We start from the raw sequence: 17,236 nt of genomic DNA, 5'->3' as shown, positions 1-17,236 counted from the left end.
CTCCTGGGAGATGGAGTTTGCGCTAAGCGTGCCGAGCCGCAAAGAGACCAGGGAGAACTACAAATCCCTGAGCGCAGCGCGCGGGTCCCGGGCCGCCACGCCCCTGGGCTGGGCTTTGGCCCTCCTCCCCCCTCGCAAAGCTGCGCTGGCCGCCCGCGGAGGGGAGGCTGCAGAGCGAGGGCAGGAGGTGGGTGCGGCGCGGCGCGAGCGGAGACTCGGGGCGCAGAGACAGCCGGTGAGGGGACGCGGGCCCAGCTGGCACCTGTCCTACTATGAGAGGTCATCTTGCCTATCTTAGCCTCGCCATTCTCATCTGTGCAATGGGGATGGCAACGCCAGAGACTGCGGGGGAGGGGGCGCTTGTTGGGAAGAAGGGGCGGAGCTGGTGGAAAGAGTCGGGCGGGATGGGGAAGGTTGGAAAAGCCCGGATTAAGAGGGTCGAGACTGTGGGCGGAGTCTGGTGGGTGGGGCAAAGAGGGGCGGAGTCTCTAGGTGAGGAGGAGAACTAGAGTAGGGTCGGAGGAGGGGGTGGCCAGGGCTGGGGCGTCAGTACTGAGAAAGCCGGTAAGGCAAGCCTAGGTTAGACTGGTTGGGATGGTCCAAAAAGCATTGGGGAAAGAGGGGCGGAGACAGAGATGGAAAGGATTCTTCCCAGCCCCGGAAAGCCCAGGGTCGGCCGCGCGTTGATACAGTTTGGGTACAGGGATGCCCGAGTGGGCAAATACCCATGAATGCACAGAACAAACATCTTCCTTTCCTTGTGATAGAAATAAAGAGCCCATCCCTTGAACTCAGTGCGTCACACATGATCTCATTCAACGCTCTTACCCTGTAGAGGCGGCACCGTATCTATTTACAGGTGAGGAACAAGAAGCTTAGAGAAGTGAAGTAACTTGCCCCAAACCATAGGGCTCCTTACTCCAAAGACCCTGCTTTATTTCCTGCACTTGAGGGAGACAGAGGTTTACTCTGGAGTGGATGGCAGGGAAGAAACAAGAGTTTAGATGTCCTGCTGTATGCAGGTTGTGTGACAGGACCAGCTTCAACCTTTCTGAATGCCAACCTCTAAGGCAACCCTCCTATGGATAGTGTGAAGATGAAATGAGATGGATTTCAAAGCCCTCTGTTTATGCATTCTAATGGTTGAGGAGCAGGAAGACCACAGAAAGAGAGTGGTTGAAATGGAGTGCTTGTGTCTGAGGAAAACCACAAGAGGAAGCCTGAGAGTAAGCTGAGAGGATGCAGGAAAATTCTGGAAGAAGATGGGGGATGGTGGTGGTTGTTGGGAGTCTGCACCAGGTACTTTGCTGTGCAAATGGAGAAGCTGGGTTGTCAGGTCAGGTGGCTTCCCTCCAGCTCACCTTTCCCTGTGCTGTGCCCTATCTGGGCAGCTCACTGCAGGGCCCCTGTGTGTCACCTGAGTTTAGAAAGCACCTTTTCCCCCTACAGTGTGGGCTGCGGGGGTATTGAGCAGCCTGTGGGCTTCTTAGAGATACGAACTGGGCAAAACAGAGCTGAAAGTACATCTGTTGGGTGTGGGGACGCCAGGAACTGGGAGGTGAAGGGCGGTGCTCCCATATGGTCCCCAGGGCTGTGAGCCAGTCTTTATCTTGGTGGACTGAGTAAGTAGGGGGAAGTCTCATCCAGCTTACTGGGAGACACATTACTCACTCTGAGTATTGTCACCCTTGAAAGTTACCCAGCCATGTTCAATCTATCTTCTACACAGTGGGAATTCCTCCATTTACTTCCAGGTGGTCACCTGGGCTTGACTTAGATTCCAAACTGAAACTTCAAGAATGTGTTTCAAAATAAAAAGTTTTTAAGATTCAGGAGGTGGTGATGAAACTCCTTATTGGTAGATGTCAGTCTGGGGTGAAGAAAACAGATCTGACTAAGGGGAAGAAATTTCCCCTTCCCCTACTCTGCCTGCTTCTGGTGGGTACGAAGAGGGAAGATCTCAGCCTCAACAGAGTGGCCAGGCACTACCTAAACAAAGTAGGCTTTTGGTAAGAGGTGGAAATAAAATGTTCTGAAGATGTAGAGAAGAAAGAAAGGAATTCCAGCTGAGGGGACTGACAGATGAAAGGGATTTTCTTTTAGAGTGCAGGCAAAAGGGATGACAGCAAATTGCAGAGATCAGAGAGGGCCTGACGTGGATAATGATAGTATCCACTTCATCTATGAAATCAACATGCAGAAGGTGCCTAGCACAGTAATAACTGCTCAGCCATTATTCTTGCTGCTGTTGTTACAGTCACCATCTATCCAGAATTGGCCCAGGCCCACACAGCTAAAGTGTCAGAGCCTAATTCAGACACAGGCCTGGGTGATGCCAAAGCCCCTCCGGTTTTTTGCCCACCCACAACATTTCTAAGGCCCAGAATGGGCCCCGCTTTGTGAACATGACAGGAGTTTCTTTCCTGCTGTAGTAGCAGAGAGTCTAGGTTCTGGAGGAGGCAGGGGGAACAAGGCCTGAACAGCCAGCTTCTCCCAGCCTGGATCCCAACACAGAAACAGGCAGGCCTGGCTCTGTGGTTTCTGTGAGTGGTGGGTCTATGGAGAGAGACCACTCGGGTTTAAATTCTGTCTCCTCCACCAACTGTGGGCTATTTTAGCTTAGCCCTGGTTGGCTCCCTCATCCTCCAAAGCACGGCAACACATGGAGAGGAAAATTACCAGATTATAATGCTTCTTGGTAGTAGTAATAACAGATGTGTTTATTGAACCTGGCGGGTTTGGGGGTCGGGCACTCTGACTGGAATTTTACATCTATAGTCCCATGAGGGAAGCATTCTTTTCTTCCCCCTTTCAAAATAAAAATATTTTTAGAATTTTCAAGGCTACAGATAAGTTTAAAGAGTAGCCTTTCACCTATATGCACCAATTCACCCTTTGCCAATTTTCCTTTTACACATACCTTTTTGCTAAACTATTTACAAATTACAGATATCTTGACACTTGACCCCTAAATTCGTCAGCATGTAACTCCTACTTACAGAATTCTCCTACATAACCAAAATACTATTATCGTACCTAAGAAAATTTGAAAGAAGTAAGTATCACTTAATAAACAGTATACTCACATTTCTCCAACTGCCAATCTTATGTAGTTGGGTTTTTGTTTTGTTTTTCTTTTTTGTCAGAAGTAGTCAAGATTCATGCATTATATTTAGTTATATCTCTTTAAGCAACTCATTTACTCTACATAGAGCCTCTTCTACCTGTATAAATTTGGTTATTTTATCAATGGTTATTCAGGGTTGTTGGTTTTTTGTTTTTTGTTTTTCCTTTCTGGCAACGTCGTGTTCTTCTTATTGCATCCCATCAGGAAGTGTATAATATCAGGGTCCTACTATCCATGAATGCTAAATTTGATTGTTGGTTAAGGTCATGACTGCCTGATCTCTCCATTGGTGTAATTTTTCCCTTTGTCATTAGTCTTTGGAGTGATTCCTTGAGAATGTCGAAATTGTGTGTTCCCAGTAACCTTTCACTACATCCATTGATGATCCTTGCCCGAGTTGCAACATTGAAAGTTGCAGAGTGGTAATTTTCTAAGTGTGCCATTCTTTCTCTATTTATTAGCTGGTATTCTTTGTTATAGAATAATTTTTTTCCACTGTTTGTGTGTGTCTTTCTCTCCTCTCCCTGTCTTTTTTCTTCTTGGAGTAACAAAGAGTCATGATTTTTTTTAAATTCAATGTGTTATAACCCATTATCATCATTAATCTTTTTGGTATTCAAATTATTTCCAAATTTGGCCTAAGAGAGTCCCTTCAGGCCAGCTCCCGTGTTGTGTTTTAATTGCGATATGATTGACGTTTAACATTGTATTAGTTTTAGGTATACAACATAATGATTTGATATATGTATATATTGCGAAATGATTATCCCAATAAGTTTAGTTACCATTCACCACAACACATAGTTACAAAAATACTTTTTTTCCTTTGATGAGAACTTTTAAGATCTTCTGTGTTGTTTTCACAAGATCTCATTAATCTTTCATTGCTTCTCTGCTGTCTGGCAAGAGATGTTCCAGGCTCACCTTGCACTTCTTCTATCAAAGTCCCAGAACCATCAATTTCTCCAGGAAACCCTTGTTTCTTTTTGTAGGAGATGACATTTAGAAACCAAGATCTGGAGTCAGGTGTGCTCATTGCTACTGGGGTGCTACTGGTAGGCTCTTTGAGTGAGCAGAGCTAAGAAATGATGGATGGATGGATGGATGGATGGACGGACGGACGGACGGACAGGCGGACAGGTAGAGAAGTAATTATCAGTAGATTTATTGTTGTTACAACTGGGCGTCACTGTGTAGCAGTCAACTACTGCATGGCAAGTAGTTTCATTATGGAAGCTCAATGGGCAGTAATATAGGAAATTGCACAGAAAGCCCATGCCTAAAGACTCTGAGTGTATGAACTGTTGGCCAAAACCTCTGTGGCTCGGTTCAGTCTCTTGCTCAAGACCCAGATTAGAGAAGACCCCAGGCTGCCTCCAAAGGACTGTTCTCTGAGCCATGTCCAAGCCCAGAACTTTCTACAGGCCATGACTCAGAAGTCAAGAATGCACATGAAGCCCTGGGTCAGGGACTCATTCTCTCTGCGTGGGTGAAATCAAGATTATGTGATTTGTTCTGCCAGGGTCGCAGAGTTGTGGTAAAGATCAATATATATTTATGTTTTAATTGCTAATAAGTCTTTTCAGTACATATTATAAATTTCCTTCTCCTTTTTATTGTTTCAATACCACAGTTTGGAATGTCATTGCTTTATAATCCTATTTAATACATTACTAGTAGTTACTAGTTATCTTAACTAACGTTTAAGGTAATTACTCTTTTTCAAATATTCTTTCAAGTTATCACATATCAATTTTTCCAAAGTAAGATTTTAATCTTTTTTTTTTAATCCTTTGAAGAAATACTATTGGGATTTGGATTAGGACAGCATAACAACTGTAGTTAATTTTAGAACAACTTGAAGATATTTCATCTCTTTCAGAAGCGTTACAAGTCTCTATTCAAATCCTCTTTATGCTTCCTAATAAAGTATTATGGTTTATATTACTGGAAGGGACACAGGCTTTGGAGAGAGACCTCATTTGGAATTCTAGCTCTGCTGCCTCTAGCTGTGTGATCTTCAGCAGCTGTCATCACTACTCTGTGCATCAGTTTTATAATCCTAAACACCGGGATAACACTCGTACCTACCTCACAGCATCTGTGTGGTGTTTTAATGAAATAGTCTGTTGGAAAGTGCCTCACATAGCTCAGGGCATGTCCTTGGTTCTCAGGAAGTGTTGATTCTCTACACCCTGGTCTTTATGTAGGTCAGAATCAAATTCAGATGGCAGGTGTAAGAGCACCTTGTAAGAGGTAGAAGGGGAACAAGTGACAAATCTCTCCAAGGGCCTTTGTTCACAATCCACACTTTGCAGTTAGACAGGCCTAGACTTGAATCCTGGCTCTGACACTGTTTGGTGCAAGTTCCCTACCTCTTAAAGCCTGAGGTTCTCATTTGCAAAGTGCAGATAATACTTTTCTTGAAAGGGTGTTACGGGGCTTAAATGAGCTCATATGTATAACAGAGCTAGCAGGTATGGTACACAGCAGGTACTCAGCATTAGCTGTGTCCTGCATGAGGACTGCAGGGACACGTGGGTGCCTGGACCACGTTTTAAAGTAGGACTCTAGAGCAATGTCTTGGCTGCCCTTCCTCACAGGACATCTGCCGTCAAAGAATTCTATTTTCTGTGTCACAGAAAGGTAGAGGTTGCAGCCAGGTAATTTCCAGGCCCCAGACTGGAATTTCCCTTTGCATGGTACCAGGCTGGGCCTCAAGACCCCCTCTCATTTGGGCCACAGACCCATTCCAGAAAGGAGAGAATTCCAGCAGCAACTTCCAAGGCCCCCTGGCCTCCCCAACTCGGTCTGGGGATCAGCATGGCATAATTTCCTGGTTTGATGATTTGACACCAGCCCTTTTCTCAAACAGGGAAAGAGGGCTAATCTCTTGCTTGGTTTTTTAGTCGAGAGGCAGGCTTGGAAAGCCTCCTGCTGAAGAAACATAATTCGTTCAGTGGTGATTTCTTTTATCTACTTCCTGGTCCTGTGTGAGTTCTCATTCATCCTTTCTAATCTGGCTCTGAAAAACCTGGCATTTTGTATTTCATGGCTTTGTCATTAGACATCATCGGCTGCTGTTGAAATAGAAGGGCTTGGGCTTCTCAGTGGATTTGCCCTGTGTCAGCCATGGAGGCACTGTGGGCTGTCCTCGGGTCCTGTCCCCACTTCCATTGATGGGAGTGGGCAGAGCCCCAGGCCGGCCGCAGACCCACCACCCAAGGACATTTCCATCTGGTCGGGATGAAGAATAGGGTATGTGCATCTCTCACTCACATTAAGACCCTGTGGTGGGAAAGAGGAATGATCACAAGTGTTGGACCCACACAGAACTGGATTCAGATCCCAGCTCCTCCACTGACTCCTACACTTTCTGAGCCTCAGTTTCCTCATCTGTAAAATGGAGATAATAATAGTGTCTTTCGCAGGGTGCTTATGAAGACATCAAATGAAGGAATGCATGTACAGCATTTAGCACAATAGCATCATTTTCTGTACTTTTCTATATGGTTTTATTGCAAATAAAATGCTACCAAGTGTTACATGAAGCTCCTCACATAGAGCAGGAGGTGTGCGCTAGGTAAGTGGTAACCGTCTTGCCAAGCAGGCTGCAGAGCAGTGTTTTTAAAGGCTGCTTCAGAGATTGTGAAACTTGTCTGAAGCTATCACAGCCCTTTATTGCTGTTACAACTCTGCAGCCTGAGTGGGCTGAGAACGGGCTCTCTACTAGTTGGCTGTGTGTCCAGTCTCTCCGAGTCCACTTTCCTGTCATCTGCCAAACGGAGCATGATGCCTACTTTGTAGGATTGCTCCAAGAATTTAAAAGGCTGGTGAGTGTAAAGGCCTTGGATGTAGTAAAACGCCCAGTAAATGTTCATCCGTCCCACCCTGCTGCCCACCCCCCTCCCCCATCCCCATGACACTAGCATCCACTGTGTGCTAGGCAGTGCCTGTGCGGGGACATGAGATGTGTCTGTGCTTCAAGGAGATCACAACCTAGGCAGTGGTTTTCAACAACAATTTTTGTCACAGCTCACAGTATGAAGACATACTTTAGATCACCATCCAGTTCACACACAAACACACACAACTGAAAAAAAAAGTTTCCCAACAATATATGTAGCTGGTCACAACCCATTGTGTTGATTTCATGAGACAATCCCAATCTTGATCCTTTTTCCAGTTTATGAAGTCATAATTTACATACAGTGAAAACTCACCCTCTTGAGGTACACTGTTACATGAATTTTCATAACTTTTATAACTACCACCACATCAAGACATAGAGTGTTCCCATGACTCCAAGGTATTCCCTCTTGCCTGTTTGTAGCCAATTTTTTCCCCAGTCCAGGCCCTAGCAATTACTGGTCTGATTTCTGTCTCTATAGTTTTACCTTTTTTAGAATGTTACATAAATAAGATCACATACCTCTGTAACCTTTTTTTTTTTTTTTTATGTTTATTTACTTTCGAGAGAGAGAGACAGAGCACAAGCAGGTGAAAGGCAGAGAGGGAGACACAGAATCCAAAGCAGGCTCCAGGCTCTAAGCTGTCAGCACGGAGCCTGACACGGGGCTCAAACTCACAAACATGAGAGAGAATGACCTGAGCCAAAGTCAGACACTTAACCGACTAAGCCACCCAGGCACCCTACCTATGTAACCTTTTGAGGCTGGCTTCTTTTACTTAACATAATGCTTTTGACATTCTGCTCTTGTGGTATATGTCAGTAGCTAGTCCCTTTGTATTCCTGAGTCATATTCCATTGTATGGTTGTGTGACAGTGTGTTTACCACTTACATTTTAGTTGTTTCCAGGTTTGAGCAATTATGAATAAAGCTGCTATAACTATTCAGGTACAGGTGTTTGCATGGACATATGTCCTCATTTCTCTGGGTACATAATGAGGAGTGGGATTGATGGGTCGTGCGGAAACTGAATGCCAAACTTCCACTATGGTTGTACCATTTTGCATTCTCACCGGCAATGCAGGAGACTCATTGCTCTGTATAGTCAGCAGCGTTCGGTATGATCCGATTTTTTTTTTAAGTTTATGTATTTATTTTGAGAGAGAGAGCATGGGGGAGGCGTAGAGAGGGATGGAGGGAGGGAGGGAGGGAGAGAATCCCAAGCAGGCTGTGCGCTGTCAGCACAGAGCCCAACCTGAGGCTCAAACTCATGAACCATGAGATCATGCCCTGAACTGAAATCAAGAGTCGGGTGCTTAACTGACTGAGCCACCCAGGTGCCCTGGTATGGTCAGATTTTTTTATTGGAGCCATTTTAATAGGTATACAGTGTTATCTAATTGTGGTTTTAAGTTTCATGTCCTTCATGACTATTGCTGTTGAGCTTTTTTTTCAAGTGGTTATTTGTCATCAATATGTCTTTGGTGAAGTGTGTGTTCAGATCATCTGCCCATTTCTTCATTGGGTTGTCTGTTTTCTGTTTTGAGAGCTCTTTCTATATTCTTGTTAACAACCTTTTATCAGATCTATGTTTTGCAAATACTTTCTGCCAGTGTGTCTTATTTTCATTTTCTCAACACTGCCTTTTGAAGAGGAGTTTTTCGTTTGGTGAAGTCCAGTGTGTCGATTTTTTTATGGTTTGTGCCTTTTGGGTCCCATGCAACAAATCTTTGCCTAACCCAAAGTCACAAAGGTTTTCTCCCAGAAGTTTTAGTTTTCAAAAGATTTTACCTATAGGTGTGTGGTCTGTTTGGAGTTAATTTTTCCTACATGGTACGAGATATGGGTCAAGGTTCTTTTTTTTGGATGTGGATGTCCAGTGATCTGCACCTTGAAGGAGTGCAAATCAGCTCATAACATGATGGAATGGTGGGCACGGCCAGGTAGGCTGTGCAAAGGACCAGGAAGCCCCAAGAGGAGAGCGGTTAACCTAGTGGAGATCTGGGGATGGCCTTACAGACACAGTGGCTCATAGGTGGGGCCTTCAAGGTTGACAGCAGAGAAGGTGGAGAGGTATAGGGAGAGCAAAGTCAGGCAGGTGACAGCATGAGGATGTGTGCAGTGCCATCTGGAATGCGGGAGGATAGAGTGGGGGAGGGGCTGGAGGTGAGCTTGGAAGAGCAAGGTGGTCTGGCCAGGCAGTAGTGCTTCAGAAGACTGAAATGGAAGGTGGAGAGGAAGAAGGCAGGGAGCCAGATGAGGAGGTAAGGACAGCAGAGGAGAAGCCAGAGCCCGGGGAGGGCTTTAGGGATGCGTTTGAAGAGTCAGAGTGAGAAAAATTATAGGGATGAGGACTCGGAGCTGCCTCCTGGATCTTAGGCTCAGGCAGTTGAGTGGCTGAGAAGCGTTCACTGTGGGTTTGGGGGAAGAGGAATTCTGTGTCAGGCCTTCTGATACCCGTGGAACATCAAGGTGGAGAAGTCCAGGACACAGCTGAGGATACACAGGGGACTGGAGCTCAGTGAGGATCGTCGGTTCATCCCCACCTGACCACAAACCCTTCATCACACAAAGCTTTCAGCACCTCCTGCCCCGAGGTGCCAGGTCCTGTCCTCATGTGTCCTTGTGCCATTTACACCATGACCTGTACACCTGTGATGGCGGAAAATGGGGGCTTGGGTGGCTGAGCTCTGTGACTTGTGGGCATGGAGAGAATACCACAGAGAGCACCTTAGACTGAGGGAGGGGGCAGGAAATCTGGCTTCTAACCAGTCTCCGCCCCGACTGCCTGTGTGGCTGACAGGCAGTGACGATGCCAGGGAGTCGCACAGCTCCGGGGAAGAGGCAGGAAGGCAGATGCTCTGCTGCTTTTGCAAGCAGAGGAATAGGAGTTTGGGTACCCACCCAAGAGCCCCCAGGTATGCCAGGTGTGCCTTGTGGCTCCCGACTATCTCCCTCCCTCTCCCCCCCACCACCACCCAGTGCTCTGAGCTCTTCAGCACTAACGTACAGAGGAGATATGGGGTCTGCAGCCCACAGAACCAACAGCAAAGACAGCCCGGCCTCCCTGATGCCTGAAGCTGCTCTTTCCATGTTGCTGAGCTACTGGATAGAGCCCGGGCCTGAAGTCAAGGAGATGGGGCGCCTGGGTTGCTCAGTCGGTTAAGTGTCTGACTTTGGCTCAGGTCATGATCTCACAGTTTGTGAGTTCCAGCCCCACATGAGGCTTTCCACTGTCAGTACAGAGCCGGCTTCAGATCCTCTGTCCGCCCTCCCCCCCCCACCTTCTGCCTCTCCCTCACCCACACTCTTTCTCTAAAATAAACATTAAAAAAAATTTTTTTTTAAGGAAATCAAGGAGAGAGACTGAAAACTAACATATGCAAATTACTACCTAGAAAGAAAAGGAAGATTCTGGAAAGAGGAAGGGGATGGCACTGGCTCGTGGGTCCATCTCCTGCCTGGGCCCTCTGTAGACAGAACTGACCAGTGTCAGCCCTGAAGCCAGAGCACCTTCCTGCAGCTGCAGGTCCCCACACAGCAGCCATCCCTTCCTCAGCCCTAGCCCCACCCCTTCAGTTGGACCTCCCCGCTGTCCCACAGCCCATCTGCTCCAGGCTTCTGCTGCCAATTTTGTAACTTCACCATGGCTCGTTTCTCTTCAGACACTCCAGATGGTTAATGCCTTTCTACAGTATCAAAGTGCCCCATTAGATGAGGAAGGAGTCATGAGGTGACCCCCTAGACAGTTGGGTGGGGCAGCTGAGCATCTCCCTCCACCAGCATAGACGGCCTCCATTTTCTGGCAGGAGTCTCCATCCCCTGGAGTTAAGGGGGTCTTAGTGCAGCCAGCCTCCTCAGAAGACAGGCATGGTGAGGGTAAGAAGTGCTCTGGCCTGCTCATCATCCTTGCTGGGTGACTTTGGGGAAGTCCTCCCTCAGACCTCTGTTTTCCCATGTGGATAGTAAGCATGCCAGAATTCATCCTGACCTACTCCCTTAGCTCTGGGTCCATCTCCCTTGTCACTGCACCCTCACTGCCTCTTGTCTTGGTCTCCCTGCCAGCCTTTTCTTTTTGAGGGCGGCACTGGGTCCAATTCTTCTTTGTGGCCCTCACACCCAGCATCAGGGAAGGGTTGCTTAATCTGTTCCACAGGTGGGATCTTGGGAAAGTATGTTGGAAGCTGAGGGTACATCCCTTCCTTTCTAGAACCTTAAAGAGAAGTTAGACTCCAAGACTTCAGGTTGAAGGAGACTCACCAGCCTTAGACACTGGAGGCTGCAAGGTAGTGGGGAGAAGGGCTTGTTAAGGAGAGAAATGGGTAGAGAATGGGTAAAGGGTGCTCCGTGCAGAGTCCCACGTTTGCACTGAAACTCAAATTCTTCAGAGGTAGCTGGGGTGTCATCATGATGGGAAAGGGCAGGCCACCAGGAGTCAAGAGCGTCTTCATTGCAAGGCTAATTGTTACAGGAGGATGAGAGTCCAACAAGGGGTGTCAGAGTCCAGAGGGCTGAGTGGCCCATTGTAAGCCTGGGACAGAGATGGAAATGACACTAATCATAGCTATTCATTGTAAAATCCTTGAGATAGACTAATAATAAGAAGGCATCATTGGTACAGCAGAAGGGAGTGCTGGGCTGGGAGACCTAAATCTCAGAGCATTGGCTAGGTACTTAGAAGGTACCAGTGTTTGACTAGTAAGCATTTACGTATTTGTCTCTCTCACATAAAGGAACCTGGGTTTGAAACTTGGCATGGCCCTTCACCTCTCTGAGCATGGGGAATGAATCCTGACCGTGTTCCTCATCTGCACGATTGGGATGGATGGTGATACTGTCTAAGTCAAAAGATGTATCACCAGTATGTAAACAAATGTGTGTAAGGGCAGGTAACAGAGCATTTAGTCCAAGCACATTTTCTTTCCTTCCTTAGAGCAGTGGTTCTGTGTCTTAACTGAACATTTAGAATCACCAAGGGTGCTTTTAAAAAATACCAATGCTAGGGTATTAAAGACCAATTACAATAATCTCTGGAGGGCAGGACCCAGGCTTTGTTTTTTCATTTTTTTCTTTTTTCTTTTTTTAACTACCTAGTGAACCTAATATGCTTAAATAATGTGGCAATTATCTCATCAGGTACTAATTCATTTCAACCTCTAGGACTATAGGCTTGATCTACAATAAGGAGTTGAGAACTGTACATACATTGATGTTATGGTCTGAATGCTTGTGTCCCCCAGGTCCCTATATTGAAATCCTAATCTCCAGTGTGATGGACGTAGCACCTTTAGGAGGTGATTAGGCTGTGAGAATAGAGCCCCCATGAACAGGATTAGTGCCTTTATAAAAGAGACTCTAAAAAGAGCTCTCTTGCCCCTTCTGTTACATGAGGACCCAGTGAGAAGACGGCCCTTGCCAGACACCAAATCTGCCTACACCTGGATCTTGGACTTTCCAGCCTCTAGAACTGTGAGAGATAAATGCTTAAGCCACCTGGTCTATGGTATTCTTTTATACCAGCCTCAACAGACTAAGACACCAGATATGGTTGGGTAATTTCTCACTTCTCTCCCTCTCTAGGACTACTTTCCAGCACCCCAGCCTCCTGCCATGTCTGACCCCATCACACTGAACGTTGGGGGGAAGCTCTATACGACTTCACTGGCAACCTTGACCAGCTTCCCCGACTCCATGCTGGGTGCCATGTTCAGTGGAAAGATGCCCACCAAGAGGGACAGCCAGGGCAACTGCTTCATTGACCGTGATGGCAAAGTGTTCCGCTACATCCTCAACTTCCTGCGGACCTCCCACTTGGACTTGCCTGAGGACTTCCAGGAGATGGGCCTGCTCCGAAGGGAGGCCGACTTCTACCAGGTGCAGCCCCTGATTGAGGCACTGCAGGAGAAGGAGGTGGAGCTCTCCAAGGCTGAGAAGAATGCCATGCTCAATATCACCCTGAACCAGCGTGTGCAGACAGTCCACTTCACCGTGCGGGAGGCACCTCAGATCTATAGCCTCTCTTCCTCCAGTATGGAGGTCTTCAATGCCAACATCTTCAGTACCTCTTGCCTCTTCCTCAAGCTCCTTGGCTCCAAGCTCTTCTATTGCTCCAACGGTAATCTCTCCTCCATCACGAGCCACTTGCAGGATCCCAACCACCTGACTCTGGACTGGGTGGCCAATGTGGAGGGCCTGCCAGAGGAGGAGTACACCAAGCAGAACCTCAAGAGGCTCTGGGTGGTGCCAGCCAACAAGCAAATCAACAGCTTCCAGGTCTTCGTGGAGGAGGTGCTGAAAATTGCTCTGAGTGATGGCTTCTGCATCGATTCTTCTCACCCACACGCTGTGGATTTTATGAACAATAAGATTATTCGATTAATACGGTACAGGTAAAAGGACCCCAGGAACACTGAAGGAGGGGGCTTCCAAGAAGCTGCATGTCAGCCAAGGTCCTGGAGAGTGTCTCACCAGTGGTGTGAGGCAGGGCGCTTTACTAATCTGTATTAACCGCATAGCAGGACTTGATTCCCCCCACAATACAGTCTACCTATAGGAATCCGTGTGTCCTCTCAACGGAGCTACCTTTTTCCTTGCCACTTTGAGCTACAGATGGGCAGTTTGTCATAAGTGAAGTGCCTGCCAGTGTGTCCTAAAGGATGCCACAGGAGGGCTTTCTGGCTACAAAGGAATGGCGAATTTTCCACAGGCTCCAGCTCTCTCTGTACCACTAGGCAGGGCCTCACTTAGCCATCTATGAACGAGCCCCTGTTGGAGGGAAAGGGGTGAAAACAAGAGGCTTCCTTCAGTTTCCCAGGACCTAAAGTAACCAGAGATCCCCACCCTACCTGCTCCTCTGTCCCTAGGATGCAGCCGGGACCTTGGACTTGTTTGCCCAGGGACAACCATGTTTGGCTGGCGTGGAAATGCAGTATGATTTCAGAGCTGCGTTTTGGGCCCCCACTGTGGTGGGGAGAGATTTGAGCTGTGGCACGGCCTAGAGGAGTGAGCATCCAGGCAGGGTTCAGAAGATGGGGATATCCCTCTGGACTGGGCCAAATGTAGACATGTGGGGATTTTTCACTTCACAGGTGAGCTGCTGTCCCTTCGAAGATTTTAAAGTACCTGGAGCCAGTGCAACAGAAGGAGTTTCATAACGTGGACTGTTACATGACTTCTGTAATCCTTTCCCCAAGAATTTGAAGTATCATTGAAAGAGGTCATTTTAAATAATATTATGGACTCTCAGGGTTGGAAAATAATTTAGTGGTCGCTTAGCCCTTCCTGGCCCCCAGCACACCCCAGCCCATTTGGGGCTAAGCACCTCTCCCCAGCACCTTCAAGTGATCACATCCCTCCTTGCATACTTCCAGCAACGGGAAGCTCATCAACCCCAAGGCAGCCCCTGCCGTGGTTGGCCAGTGCTGTTAGAAAGCCCGCCCTTACATTGAACCAAAATCTGTTCTTCCACGCCCATTTTCTAGTCTTGGATCTAGACCTTCTTTCTCACTCAGAGGTATGTTTGTTTACTCTTTCACAATAGTCACCTTAAAAGGCCAGACCCTTATTCTGAAAATATTATTACTCAAATTAGGATTCACCCTGGGATTTGTCCAGAACCAAGGTTAACCCCCTTCCCATCCCTTGTAAGTCAGCCCCATTTTGTGATCACTTCACTTTGTTTTGTGACACCCATTTCATCCGCCTCCTCACCGTCTGTGGCTCCACATAGCTTTTGACCCCCTCCTGTTGGAGGATAAAGATTTGTTGCCCCAAGAAAGTGTTGCCAGAGGAAGGAGGCCAGGATATGGCAGGGCGGATTGCACCAAGGAGCCCTGGAGTTACCATAACACTCCTCTCAGAGTAAGCGTCCAGGCACTGTGACATTGCTCGGAAAGAAGTGGCCTTCTGCTGTGGTACAGTTTCTGGTCGTAACCAACCCATGGACCTCCCTGGGATAAGGTCCAGAGCAAGACACCCCAAGCCACCACTTTCCAAGGGGTGATGAACAGTGCAGACCTCAAAACTGCACATTATGATTCATCCCTGAAGTTTGGCCTTGGGAATCTTCCCCATTGGGTAGGGGCTCTTGGACAAAACCAGGGAAGCCTAGTGACACAGGCACCCACAGGAGATGGGCTGAGGAAGGGACTTCCTATAATTACACCCTGGGAACAAGGAGCTTGTATGCTGGGCTGTGGGCAAGGCTGCATCCGTTAGGTAATAAAGGCCTTTTCCCCCTACAGTGGGACCCAGGAGTCTCTGACAGCTGTCCCAGGTCACCAGACCAATAGTACTTGGGAAGGTCACTCAGAAGAACCCAGGTTAGAACAGACACAGCAGAAGCTGTGACCACAATAAAACAGTTTATCACCACTGCCCTTTTCCTTCTCCATAAAAAGTATCTTTCTCCATCTTCTTGGTGCTTCTTAATTCAAACAGCTTGACGTTAGAGAAAGTAAAGGACTTGTGAAGCCACTAATGTGCTGTGTGACTGCGCAAGTCGCCCACCTCACTGAGCCACCTCCATTTCTTCATCTGTGAAATGGGCATAACAGTAATACATAACCCTACCTACCTCACAGGGTTGTTGTGAGGATCAAATGAAATAATGTACGTGAGAATACAGTATAAATGATCATCAGTGTTACTATTTTGCATCTGCTTATTTATAAGGGGTGAAAAATACCCTGGCCTTGGAGTCAGGCTGACCTGAATTTGAATTCTGGCTCCATTGCTTGTTAGGGAACCTTGGACCAGTCACAGGGCCACTGATTTGTTTCCTCGTGGGATAACAACCTCACCTCCCGGTGTTCTGTGACTTAAATGAGCTGGTGGCCGTGAAAATTCCTAGCTAGGCCTGGCATATAGGAACTCAGTAGATACTTGCTCTTTCAGGAAGTCATATTGGTGGACTGCCGTGCAGGGAGCACCTCGAGAGGACAATTTAGCAAGCCCACCTGGAGCATTTGGTGTGTGGGCCCCGAGGATGGAAACAGCCACAAATAAATTCAATCTGGAAAAGGCTTAGAGGACCACAAAATATGCTGTGGGAACTTGAAAGCAAGTTCCGGTCTCACAAACGGCTTAAGGGACGAACAAGCCAGGCCTCTAAGGGTAAGTTGGGTTGTGACAGCTAAGCAGGGTACCATGGGTGCAGGAAACAGCACGAGCAGAGAGCAGGGAGCCAGGTGGAAAGGGTGAGCCCTCACATGTGACTCCAGCACAAGGGGAGTGACAGGTGGTGCATTCAGCACATTCGCTGTGCATGCCTCTCAGGTGCGGGCAGCCATTGCTTAGCAAAACTAAGAAAGCACATGGAGTGGTAGAGGCAGCACCATGCCAGAGGACGAGTGAGTCAGTGCGAGTGTGCACAGGGAGGCAAGGATGTGCATCTTGTGAGCCCTTCGCTGCCCGATGGGGATCCGTGATCTCAACCAGGCAGTCTAGTCTTTTGCACAGCCAAGAGCTTTGTCTCAACTGAAGGGCAATGCCAGGCACGCGTGAACTTGTCAGCTTTCCATTCCTATCCTTGGTGTGATCCCAAGCAAGAAGAGGGGCAGTCAGAAAGGGAGCTGGGGGGAATCCTAAGGCATTTTGGTGTTACCACGTCCTGAGGCCAGCCACCAAATAGGGCCCCTGCATGCTTGAAGGCCATCTCAAGCACTGCTTCCTATGACCTTCCTATGACCTCACACCCTCAAAACCATCTAAAGCCCTTTACCCTTTTATGAGGGGCAAACCTTGTGACTCTCTGTTCTGCCTTGAGGCTGGAGCTCCCTGTACAGAGGTGGCCATGGTTCCCCTCCCTCCCCCATATGTGCCCAACACAGCCTCAGGCCAGGATTGTGGTCACTCTGCTTTGTAAACAGATGTGTGGCCTAAAACATAGCACTTTTGTAATGGCCCCTTTGTTCACCCCAAGTGTCCAGCTTTCTTTTACAAATCATTCTTAAAACATGCTGCTGTGATTGGAGGCTTGATCAAGGTCAGCCTTAGATTTCTCAGCTCATGTATCTAGACAGCCAGCCCATCCCTTTCCTGTGGTCTCTTCACTGACCACCTGAGTCTATACGTGGGGGGAGGGGGGGCAGGGATGGCCTTGGGCTGATGGGGGTGGTTGGCAGGGAAATGAGGCCCCATGATCCTCTTGCAGAGCAAAACAACCTGATAACCAGCCCATCAAAGGCAGGGGCCGGGC

The 17,236-nt window shown here is 47.8% G+C and overlaps 1 protein-coding gene across 5 annotated transcripts; it reads left to right on the top strand.

Moving 5' to 3' along the window:
* The first annotated feature begins 93 nt into the window (after positions 1–93).
* Positions 94–15,685, top strand: KCTD21 (potassium channel tetramerization domain containing 21). 5 transcript variants are annotated; one of them, XM_086678414.1, is made up of 3 exons: positions 139–235; positions 768–859; positions 12,619–15,685. In XM_086678414.1, the coding sequence occupies exon 3, from the start codon at positions 12,649–12,651 to the stop codon at positions 13,429–13,431; it is 783 nt and encodes a 260-aa protein (XP_086534540.1). In that variant the 5' UTR covers positions 139–235; positions 768–859; positions 12,619–12,648; the 3' UTR covers positions 13,432–15,685. The 5 variants fall into 5 exon arrangements, with proteins under 5 accessions (XP_086534539.1, XP_086534538.1, XP_086534542.1 ...); XM_086678415.1 differs by having other exon boundaries at positions 164–187; XM_086678413.1 differs by lacking the exon at positions 768–859 and having other exon boundaries at positions 94–187.
* The last annotated feature ends 1,551 nt before the right edge of the window (positions 15,686–17,236 follow it).

The sequence above is a fragment of the Puma concolor genome, chromosome D1 (genome assembly GCF_028749965.1).
Source record: "Puma concolor isolate L17-30 chromosome D1, mPumCon1.1.hap2, whole genome shotgun sequence".
Classification (NCBI taxonomy): domain Eukaryota; kingdom Metazoa; phylum Chordata; class Mammalia; order Carnivora; family Felidae; genus Puma; species Puma concolor.
The sequence above is the reverse complement of the archived record's forward strand: the minus strand, read 5'-3'. Positions and strand labels throughout refer to the sequence as shown.

Excerpts from the sequence above, each read along its gene's own strand:
- KCTD21 (XM_086678413.1), top strand. The coding sequence starts at position 12,649 with ATGTCTGACCCCATCACACTGAACGTTGGGGGGAAGCTCTATACGACT.